This window comes from Equus asinus, chromosome 2, assembly GCF_041296235.1.
Source record: "Equus asinus isolate D_3611 breed Donkey chromosome 2, EquAss-T2T_v2, whole genome shotgun sequence".
NCBI classification, from domain to species: domain Eukaryota; kingdom Metazoa; phylum Chordata; class Mammalia; order Perissodactyla; family Equidae; genus Equus; species Equus asinus.
In genome coordinates, this window is record NC_091791.1 from 148,462,748 (window position 1) to 148,474,826 (window position 12,079).

The window sequence follows — 12,079 nt, forward strand, 5'->3', positions numbered from 1 at the left end:
AGAGTATGTATTAGAGAACGTATGTCAACCTTTTAACATTAAAAAATCATCATGTAACCTGGCGACAGACCAGGAGTAAAATTATAGTCCCAAGCACATGCTTATTAAATTCTCCTCACCAGGCTTTCGGTTACTATGGCCAAGTTGGCACATGTCGCTCACTCTGCCTGCTGCAGGGGAGTAGAAATGGGGTGATAGCCATTCAGAGCCTCCCTAAGGCGATAGTCATTTCTGGCGTTGGCCTGGCCCCTGTGCTTTTGGAGGCATCAAGGATCAGGTGTCTGAGGAAGAAGCATGATAGGGGAGAGGAGACAGGAGTCCCCAGCAGATGATCCTACAGTGCTGGAGTGGCGGCCTTCCTCCTAGCCACAGTCTCACACCTTTCATGCATAGCTCAAGATGACTGACACCTTCTTCTGGCATCTCCCCTTCTCTTCCCTTCAGAGATCCTTTTGATGGTTACTCTACCTAGGTGCCTCTTTGGTACTTGTATTTGCTGAAGCAGCAGCCCTTGGCCAGAACCCATAGGCAAGGCCACCCATGACCACTATATCAACCTCGACCTTGCTACACACGTGAGATTGAAAATATATGGCTTCACCAGTGCAAGGCACTTTGCTGTGAGGGAGCATTCAGTGGATACTGAGATTACAAAGTGCTCCAAATTTTGGTTTCCATTTCACAGAATATTCATCTTTGGAGTAAATGTTTAATCCAGGGTCAGCTGCTTCCCAGCACACTCTTAGCTCTCAGAACCAGAAATAAAGTTTGATTTAGTACATGCCTCAGCAACACTGAAATTGGAATGGATTCGAGACGTGATTTAGGGAGCATCCATGCGTCTGCTCTCCCCAAGTATGCATATAATCAGATGTTAGGCATCTGATGCATCACAGAGATGCTTGTCTGTGACACTGTTTGGCTTCTCCCACACAAGCTACCCTCTGTGTTTCTGTATACTCCGAATTAAGAGCAAGGCAGACGTGGTGGGGGAGGTGGTGCTGGGTGCTGGACCTATTGTTACCCGAGGCAAGCATACTTCTGCTCTTGTATCTATTGCACAGAGAGGCACACCCCACCACACATTAGACAGAAACTCCCACTGGCTATAGTCCTGAGTTTTTCCGCCACAAAAGCACAGGCCTCAGAGGTATAGGTTGATGTGTTTGCCGCCCCCTTGTGGAAACTTCTTTGGCTGAGCCAACTTCTATGTAAAACTCCAGCACCGGTGCTGAGGGCTGACTCCCACCATTGTTACAGGCTATTCCCTTTACTGTACTTAGACTGAATTACATTATTTCATTGAAGCAGGGGCAGGGAAGCTGTATTTTGCCCCACAGGATAGCCTTGACTGTGCAGTAACTTTTGCAATGCCATGAGTTTGAACTATATTAGGTATGTGTTTAAGAAAAAAAAAAAAAGATAGGCAAACATAGCCCAAGCATAGACAAAGCTCTGGAGCACACAATATCCATTTTATTCTTTTCTTTCATAATGAGAATTGGATTGTTTTCAGTAGATTTATGGGCAACTTCTCATGTTAAGTTTCCTTGGTTTCACTGCCATGTGGCAGTAATTTAAGCAGGAGCCCCTACAGCCTGGCAGCTTAGAGCACAGTCTGTGGACCAGGAGCACCAGCATCACCAGGGAGCTTATTGAAAAGGCAGAATCTCAGGCCATTCCCCGACATGCTGAGTCAGAATCTGCCTTTCAACAAGATCCCAAGTGATTTGTGTGCACATTAAGGTTTGAGATGCTCTGTTCGCCAGATCTTACAACTTTCCAGACAAAAGTAACCTGACTAGTCATAAAACCCTGGGGCTTTGAGCAAATACAAGATTTCCTAGGATATTAGTCTATACCCATATCAAGTCCTGGGCTCTAACAGCTGAGTTTCATGACTTTTTTCAGAGATGAGCATCATTGGAGTCCATATGTGGTCATGAATCAAGTACTCACATTTATGAAAAGTATTAGTAAAGCAGAAAAATTAGAAAATGAGTTTCCAGTCTTCCGTTGTCTGTTCAATAGAACCAATCAAAATTAGAAAATATAGATCTATTTTCTGTGAGAGGCTTCATGGACTTGACACCAGATTCTGTTCTCCTTCTAATTAAATTCTCTCTGCTTGTAGATATTGACGAGTGTCAGAACGGGCCGGTGTGCCAGCGCAATGCCGAGTGCATCAACACCGCTGGCAGCTACCGCTGTGACTGCAAGCCCGGCTACCGCTTCACGTCCACGGGGCAGTGCAATGGCAAGTAGTCTCCCCCAGCCCAACCCCTGTCGGGACGACCCAATGGTTATCGCCATCAAGCTTCAGATACTTGGACTTCCATTGAGATGGTTAGGTTGAAGACTACGTGAATTAAGACTTAGACTGCTGAGTTCTAGTAAACTGGAAAAAAGGAAAATTGTTGAAATGTCTAAACACTTAGTTTTTTTCCCTCTTTATAGATGAAATGTTTTCAAAACAAGAAATAAATCATGTACGTACATGAGTTCATAGTTGGCTATCTGCTGCCTTGTTGCAAACACCCATACCCACAAACACACACACACACTTCCTCAGCCAGTGTTCAGGACCAAATACTTCTTTTCCTTTCCCATAATCGCCCTTAGGCAGGTGAGGTTGTCACCATCCCAGGCACACACCCCAAATCTGGACAGTGAAGCCCTCCTAGCTGTGCAACATTAACCTGCATGAACCGAACAAAGAGAACCAGCAACGTTGCTCCTCCCCCTAAACATCTTACAGACGACAGATCACTCACTGAGGGCAGCACACGTCAACAGCATGTGTTAGCTAGAAAGTCACCCACAGTAAGATGAGAAACTCTCCTCTAGAGCTGAGGTTCTTTTGTTGTTCCCTTTCGCCAGGGATGTGGTAGAAGTAAGAAGGATGAGTGTTACCCACTGAAATTGATCGAGTTATTAAGTATCTGATGGTAGCCAGTGGGATCACACTTAAAACGCTGGTGTTTCAGCCCAGAAAACAAAATAATACCTCAGAATGATTTTCATGTAAGTTTTTGAGTAATTATAAATCATTATATATTTAGCAAGGAGTCAGGAAGAATGTTCTTTTGCTTATGGTTCATTTCACAGGGAGTTTCCTGGATAGTTTACGCATTTGTGAATAAAACACCAGGGAACACGGTCAGGTTTTCCTTCGCTTCCCTTGGCCACCAGTGATTAAGTGGTAGGAAATGCACTGCTCTCTGTAGGATGTTTTGCATTGTTTCATGAGACCTTGGTGGGAAGAGGGTGTAATAGCAAAACAAAAACTCACTTTGAGAAGCAGGACTTGTTTTGTTGAGTTTAAAGGAACATGTGCAAGTGTTTAGCATTTTGTCAACAGAACCGTTGTTGTCCACGTATTAAAAAAACGCGACAGGAAAAGCGGGGACGTCTGTGATAGGAACCACAATACCCCAGTGAAATTTGGCATCAATACCACTTCCCTGCATTTTGCTCTTAATTTATATTTCTTTGAAACTGGGTGAAATAATTCCAATCAAAATAAAGAATTGCTGATAATATAGAATGTGTCATTTCACACCATTTCACCCTCAGGCAAGAAGTTATTTATACATCAAGACAGCATGTCCAGCCAGGGCCTGCTGGGGCTTAAGCCCTGTCATATTTTCTTGTAGAACATTAACATAAATAAAACTCATCAGGCATTAACCAGAGATAAGTACTTGAGTGAGTGTTATTTGTAACCAAATCTCAATTTTCCTCGTTCGTGGAAATCCTTAGAAGAAAAGGAATGTACTTGAGTTTTGCAACTATTCAGGCTCTAGAGTTGAAGACTTCACTCTGGAAATGTCTTCAGTTACATCCTACTTTAAAAATCTTTTAAAATGTCTTTAAATGCTATTGTATACATGGCATTTTTCACACGTACTGCAAAATATTCCTCTCCTTCTGTGTTTAAAATGAAAAGAACTAAGATTTTCTTTCTGTCATGATATTTTTATTTGAATTCATAAGTACATCATTTCCTACCCCAAATCACAGCTGGCCTTAATACCCACATTGTTCCTGAGGGATCTGAGGGGGCAATTAGTTATCTAAGCCCAGGATACTAGTCTGACTTCAGGAGATGTAGAGTTAGAGCAAATGCAGCCTCCTTCTGAAATATCTTGCTCAGAGAAAGATGAAAGATAGGTTCTTCCCAACCACTTCCTCATGGTCTCCTCTCTCTCCACTCACTGTATGGGTTTTTTCCTCCAAAACTCTCTGTTTAGATCTCCTATCTCAACCTCAGACCTAATCTCCTGGGAGTGCAAATCCTGGGGCTTGTAGAAACCCAGTTTTCTGGTCTCAAGACAAAGTGAACTTCATAGTCAAGTTCTTTAGAATTATATCTTTCTGTTTCACCAATAGAACCCCAAAGTACTCCATGTTTCATTTTCTTAAAACCATCATGAAATAGGCAACGTAGGAAGGAAAATTCCTAATTGAGGATCCTGTTCTAAGAAGATCCTTAATCTCTGTATTTCCTGTGGGCCCCAGAGATGAAACAGACCTGGTCCCTTGTGTAGTCCCAGATCCAGTACTGCCTGAGGGCACCCAAGGTTTGGGCCAACTGTGGTAGGCCCTGAAGTACCATTCCTCAAATCAGCTCCCTTCACAGAGCTTGGCAATGGAAATGAATTTCCTCTGCCTATCCCAGGGAGCAGTTTGCTCCTTTTAAATCCATTTTTTTCCAATGGGAATAATCACAATTTAAGTTAACTAGCATTTTTGTATAGGCCAGCGGTGGTCCTAAACTGTTCTATCCCAATTTCCCCTCTTAATGATATACTCAGCCTCACTTGAGACTTTTAAATGGTACAGTGATTCTCCAACTCTGAATGTTCTGTATATTGGAAGGAAGTCATTGTAAAAATGGCAGCCTGAGCACATGAAATGAAAGGGATATCTTCTCTTCTGGCATGGGCACAACTGCTCTGTGCAGCAAAAAGTGCCCATTCCCGGTTGCGGCCTTTTTAGTAAACAGGGCAGGCGAACAGCAAGTTTGGGTTATACACCTCAGAGCAGGTGCTGCTGTGCTAGACAGCGTCTACACCCCAGGTGGCTATCTGCTATTTGCATTCTTTTGTGACAGTAGGAAAATCAGAATGATACAGTGCTCTTCAAATTACATTCGCCCTAAACAAAGAATTTTGAGAGCTTTAAAAAATTAAATTAGAGACATAAGTAGGCATGCAATTATGTCATTTGTGGATTCATGCAATAAATTCTGCCCCTCTGATAATCAGATTTCAGGAGAGCAAGAAATATTCACTTGAGGATAAATATAATTTAGAGCTTAAAGACTGGCAGAAACAAGATGAGAGGGCTTTCCTTTGAATATGTATGAATGAAAAGAAAGAAACATCATTAGAATTGTCAAGTGCTAAAAGGAGCCGTATGTAGACATGAAGACTTGGTTAAGATGGAACAAAAGGTTGTGGAAGTAAGACAGAACAATGAGGTGAAACTTGAACAAGGAAAGTGTGGGTTGTCCATCAGGAAAACCTATCTTAGGAATGGGATTTATTTGACTTTGTTATAAATTTCCAGAGGAAGCTGTGAACGGCCCATGATTTGAGGCACCACATCTTGACCAGACAAAATACTTCGGTTCCACAGTCTGTGATGCTGCTAAGGCAGATGATCAGATGGATTATCTCCCAACCTCTTCCCCATTCTACTTCTAAGTTTTCTCACTTTTCAGAACATTTTTTGGATATTGCTCATGTATTGCTAACATACTCTGAATATGCCCAGTAGATGAGAGTAAGTTTTAACAAATTTTGAGGCAAAAATAAATACAATGCCTGTGTCTGTTTTACTGATTTAATTTAGAGCTAGAATTGATCCTGAGAACAATATCTGGAAGTAAGTTAGTCAATTTGATTTTGTCTTCTAAGCTCTAACTTAAGATACTTTTTATCTACAGATCGCAATGAATGTCAAGAAATCCCCAATATATGCAGCCATGGACAGTGTATTGACACAGTTGGAAGCTTTTATTGCATTTGCCACACTGGTTTTAAAACGAATGCTGATCAAACCATGTGTTTGGGTGAGTATATGATTATCATTTCATTCTTCCTTCATATCCTATTGAAAAATTCATTTGCATCTGAATGTACATAAAAGTTAATTCCAGACCTTTCAGTAGTTGTTTTGCTATTTATAAAATAAAAACACAGTAGGCATGTAGCATTAACATCTCTTGGTATTTAATCTTTGGCAATCTCAACATGATAAACCTCTTTCTTGATATTCATTTGGCTGTAAGTTCAGAAAAACTTTTGACTAAGGGATCACTTGAGAAAGATAGTAAGACAAAAAGTTACTTTTTATGATGTTAGTAGCCGTTTATTCTTTTCTAATATTTAGGTGGGTTTGCCTTATTGGCAGCTTTTGAACGTTTGAGTGTGAGCATTTTCGGAGAAGGGTCTATAGTTTGTACCATATCCTCAAAGGCAAATTTACAGATCCTACAAAGGCAAAAAAAGTAAAGAAACATTTTCCTAGGAGGAAAAAAACTCAAGATTTAAAATCTCTTCCTTGGTTTCGGTACTCAGTCAGGATGCTAATTTAGAATCAACTTCAAATATGTAATCAATCATTTTCTCTCTTTCCCTCCTTTCTTTATCTACTTTAAAGCAACATCCATTAAGTCTTTTGGGGACTTCATGAACATGAATCGGTTTCACAGCTGGATAAAGAACAATCAATAGAATAATGTTTGAAGTACTTGCCTTTGTCTATAATTGGATTCATCCAGTAGGGAACATTCTCATAAAGTTTTGTCTTCTTCAGAGCAGATAAGTTTTAAATTAAAGGAGTATAATTAGCCTGCTCATCAGTGGGGAGCGAACCCCAGCATATTAATGAGACCCTGTCCAACTTACTTTCTCCCTCTTGCATCTAAATTATCTGGAACCCTCTACCAAAGAACCTGCCCTACCGAAGAACTCCACTTGCTTGGCTAGAAATGAATCAAGGCAGAAGCTTTTAATTGCTGGCAGGATGACTCATCTGGATGCAGTCAACCACAAACACACACTGGAGTCACTTTGGGGTCAGCAATAGCTTCCTGATTTAGGATCACAGATAATTTATCTTCATGTCCAAAATTTGAAAGGAAAGGAAATCCTAACTCTAAACACTACATTTTGAGAATCTGACGTGTTAACTTTCACTCCCTCTCCTTCCCTTTGTCCTTGCCCTCCTCATTCTGCCTTACTCTCAAAAACCAGCAGCATCAACTTTCTTTCATTTTAACTTGTTTCCTCCTTAATATCATGCACACCTACTCTTTATAAGAAAGATGTTAGCTGCTGGGGCGAAAAGCAAAGACTTATAAGACGCAAAAATAGCTCTACAAAACAGTCAAAGACCAATAAAAAGAGAAATAATGCAAGAGTGTATGAGAAGAGCCAAATTAAGTGCCATCACATTAGGAGAGTTTGGAAGAGTGAGATAAGTCACCATGTGGTGAGAATGGTTATAGGTTTTCAGAAGTGGACTGGGAAAAAGGAAAAGATGTCTAAAATGTCAGGTGAGTTAGAAAGCTAATTTATTTTGTTGCTGATTTCAGGGTAATATCAGGTGACTCACTGCTTTTTGGTAATCTGGAGTGAGAATCTTAAAGGCTGAAGTTTGCCAGAGGTGGCAGCAAATCAAGATCCAGATGCGCACAGAATTTTCCATTTCCAAGTGAAAATATTTGAGAAAAGTGGCAAGGGTGGAGAATTCTAGAAGTAAATAGAATAAAATAATTCTTGTCCAGTTCTCATGTCCTTAGCTTGCCTCCTTTCACATGCCAACCAAGGAAACGATTTACTCCTAAGGCTTAGAACCTCGCCTTTTGCTGATTTCTCACAGGGAGCGGCCACTGCTGGACCTAATACCAACATCAAGAAGTTCTCAGCCTATGTATGACACTTTGTGAACCCAAAAATGCCCTTTAACCCCAGGTACCCGTGCAGTCTCGTCTTCCGTTAATAATCATGTTTTTCTATGTCCTTTGTTCCTACTAGACATAAATGAGTGTGAAAGAGATGCCTGTGGGAACGGAACTTGTCGAAACACAATTGGTTCCTTCAACTGCCGCTGCAACCATGGTTTCATCCTTTCTCACAACAATGACTGTATAGGTATGTGTGCAAAATAATCAGTCACCAAGGACAGTCAGTTTTGCATGTGTTCTTTGTAATTAGCATCATCTCCAGTGTACTGGCTATCTTTTTTCAATATATGCCGTCTTATGCATGACAATTGCTTAAAAGACTTGTTAAATATAATATGTTAATTAAATGTCACATATAGTAACTACATACATTATTTTTATTCAGATGCTCATGAGCAGCTATAATTTTTATGTCTACATACTGTGAATTAAACAAATTTCAAAATAAATTTGATTATGTGGCCGGCCCCATGGCCGAGTGGTTAAGTTTGTGTATTCCACCTCGGTGGCCCAGGGTTTCACTGGTTTGGATCCGGGGCACGGACCTAGCACCGGTCATCAAGCCATGCTGAGGCAGTATCCCACATAGCACAACCAGCAGGACCTACGACTAAAATATACAACTATGTACTTGGGGGCTTTGGGGAGAAAGGAAGAAAAAAAGAAGATTGGCAACAGATGTTAGCTCAGGTGCCAATCTTAAAAAAAAAATTAATTGATTATATTTTAAAGTGTACAAAAGTGATTCTTTGTATAGAAATTACATAGTTCAGGAATAATGTGGACATCTACTTGTCCAGATGTTTCACGATAGCCTCTTAAAAGAAGTAAATTATTGAATCTATAAAATCATCCTTATAAAATATGCTCTATTATTCATAAGCAAGGGTAATAAACCAAATTTTATATTGTGCTAGAGGCTAGTTTTATATACTTCTAATTAAGAGAATATTTATTAATACCCTCAGCTGTATTGTGTATTAGTAATTCAGTTTTAGCCTTTAAAAAGGAAACCTAAAGGAAGATCAAGGTAAACTCATATAAAATTCTAATGTAAATTATTAATCTCTAATTAATAGAATTGTGTGATCTTGTTAGGTTTTGATAGGTGCTTAAAGCCAAGTGTGTTATTGCAAACCAGATCTTCACTGGCATTTCTTATGTTTAGTCGAGCCAGCAAAAGCTGCTGAGATTCAGAATAAGTATTTTTCCCTTTAATGGTTTTTAATGGTTTTAATGGGATTATGACTTTTTTGGGGGGAATATATCAACGGATATTTTTTTGGCAGATGTTGATGAATGTGCAACTGGAAATGGGAACCTTTGCAGAAATGGCCAGTGCATCAATACAGTGGGGTCCTTCCAGTGTCAGTGCAATGAAGGCTATGAGGTGGCTCCAGATGGGAGAACCTGTGTGGGTGAGTGCTGCCTCAGAAAGACCCTCCAAAGAACGCTCCCAGAGACCACTCAAAGAAAGGTGCAGTCTCTATCACAACCCTTCCTTCTGGAAGTCTGGAGGAAAAACATCGCAGTAGGATTACACTAATCCTGCCCGAGACACACACACACACACACACACACACACACACACATACTGCTTTCTCCCTTATCTTTAAAAATTAACTTGTCGTACTCACAGAGAACAGATAAACTGTTAAATTTCACAGTTAGACTCTTAAATTGTTCTATAAGCAACTGTAGTTCCCTTTCTTATATTTTTTTCTTCAAAATAGCTTTGTAGTAAACTCTTATGTAATTTTTTGGGTGCTCTCAAAAATCTTCGTATCCATTGCCTTTTCACATGCAACACTTTTCTGGAAATATTTAATTTGTGGTAGGTCAAATAAAATATGGCTGTTATATTACACACTTCTGAAAGCCAATAAAGCTTATTTTTATTGAGTCATTAATTTTTCTCCATGATAGAGTTTTGTGGACTTTAATTAGTTTTATGTATTTCTTTGATTTGATTCCAATTTCTTTGGATTTTAATTGCTTGACGGAAATCATGCCAGTGAGAACCTCTATCTTCTTTTTCCCTTTTCTTTGCAGATATCAATGAATGTCTTCTAGAACCTGGAAAATGTGCACCAGGCACCTGTCAAAACTTGGATGGGTCCTACAGATGCATTTGTCCACCTGGATACAGTCTGCACAATGACAAGTGTGAAGGTAGGAGGGCTATCGATATTTGGAAATGAGCAGTTTTGGTTAATGCATTGGCATTATCAAAGTCAAAATTATTGTGATGGTATGTATAATGTCTTTATTTTAGAATACTTAATCAAAAACAAATCCAAGGACAGAGGCTGTGACTTATGTCTCATACTTAGATGGTGAGACAAGGACATCTAATTCTCATGCTGATCTCTGATGAAGCTATTTTGCCCTGTTCATGGGGTGGTCATATGACCCTCTTTTCCAATGTGTTTTATACAACTTGTAAAAAATCCTGGATTACATGTTTTTAGGTACCAATAGGTTGCGACTGAAAATAGCTTCCTGATTCCAGTTAAAATCTTTAAGTAACCAGATTCAAGTTTGAGTGAATGTGGCTATATAATTTATATTGTTTTGACCTAGAGAGCAATGGAAATATGTTACCACAAATAACTTCTCAGCAAATTTTGTAGTACTGCATTCCTCATTGCATATGTCCTTGCATTAAATGAAGGACATTGATTTCCAGACCTTCATAAATAACTAGGGTTGAAAGGATTTTTAAAAAGTCTAGTCCATGCCCCCACCTTTCAAGAGATCTACATCTAATGCATAATGAGTAAGAATTTTCTCTACTTTTAATATCATCATGAGAAATTTCATTATATATCCAATTTAAATTGCAGTCAAGTGATAATATTCTAAATGGAAACATTTTATCAAAATTGGGCCTAATTGCGAATTATTAAAAGTGTTGTTTTACTTTTATTAAAAACCAGCATCATTCAATACATCATTAATGCAAAATTCCCCTAGAATGAACAGAATGGAAATGTATAGAAAGAAAAACAACTTCCTGAATAGTCAATAAATGTGCCCATTCTGTAGTCTTTGTCCCCACTCTTAGGAAGTCAGTGTCTACAGGTTAACTTCTACTATAAGAAAAAGAATTACAACCACCAAAAAGAAATATTTGAGCATGTTTACAAAAGTCGGCTTTTCTTTTAAGAAAAGGTTGGATGTTGTGGTGAAGGGAGTGTGGGAATGGAGTAGTTCCATCAGCAGTAGCAGTTCAGATTAGTTAATAAACCACAAGAAGCATGATGCAATTATAAATGCAATGTGTAGCATGGAGTGAGAAAGAGGTTGGTTTTGCATTGTACAGGCAGATAATCACTTTGCATTGCACATTGCTGGAATATCTATTGTGTGGTATTTACAATATTAAGTCAAGATAACAGAGTTAATTTCCTAAGTTCCTTTTAGCTGGAACTTGGGCAATAAAGCTGTGTAATGTGAGTACATTTTGGTGTGGGTAGAACTCTTTGCACAAACATGAAAATAAAGAGCCTCAAGATACAAGAGATGTGTGCTTTGTTGAAAAAATGTATTTCCATAAAAATAGCGTGGCTCAGAATCAAAACTTACCTCTTTTTCACTACAAATTCCTGCTGAAAGTCAGGGGAAAGATGAGTAAGTCTGTTGGAAAGAGTGACCATATTTTTTCCATAAGTAGGGTGATCATGTAATTTATTGACCAAACCAACACACTTTTGAGGAGGGCACCATTCATAATGAGGCCAGGTCAACAGGCATAAGCTAGGACTCTCCCAGGTAAACTAGGGCATATGGCTACCCAAGCCATTCGAACTTTATCTCGGACCCCCCTCAGTCACCCCTTTACAGTAGCTGAGATATAAATATGGCACAATTCTAAGTGTATCAGATTCCTGTTATCTGTATGATGAGAGGAAAACTGTCTATACAGGGAAGATTTTTTTGTCTTCAGAAAAATTAACCTGCAAATGAGAGTTCGGAGCCTCATCTTCCGTGATATCTTTAGTTTGTACTGCATAGGATTATTTTCACAGTATTGATGAAATTCATAGTTTAGAGCTATAGCATGGGGTATTGAGAAAAGCATCATGGATGAGTGGAGGC

At 39.3% G+C, this 12,079-nt stretch overlaps 1 protein-coding gene across 1 annotated transcript in view; it reads left to right on the plus strand.

The window, feature by feature from the left end:
* FBN1 (fibrillin 1) overlaps positions 1 to 12,079 on the plus strand; it is a 227,109-nt gene that overhangs the window by 184,233 nt on the left and 30,797 nt on the right. Inside the window, exons 45-49 of the mRNA XM_014852866.3 lie at positions 2,135 to 2,257; positions 5,954 to 6,079; positions 8,049 to 8,165; positions 9,268 to 9,396; positions 10,031 to 10,150. Coding sequence (XP_014708352.1) covers positions 2,135 to 2,257; positions 5,954 to 6,079; positions 8,049 to 8,165; positions 9,268 to 9,396; positions 10,031 to 10,150 — 615 coding nt within the window. The remainder of the gene's footprint in view (positions 1 to 2,134; positions 2,258 to 5,953; positions 6,080 to 8,048; positions 8,166 to 9,267; positions 9,397 to 10,030; positions 10,151 to 12,079) is intronic.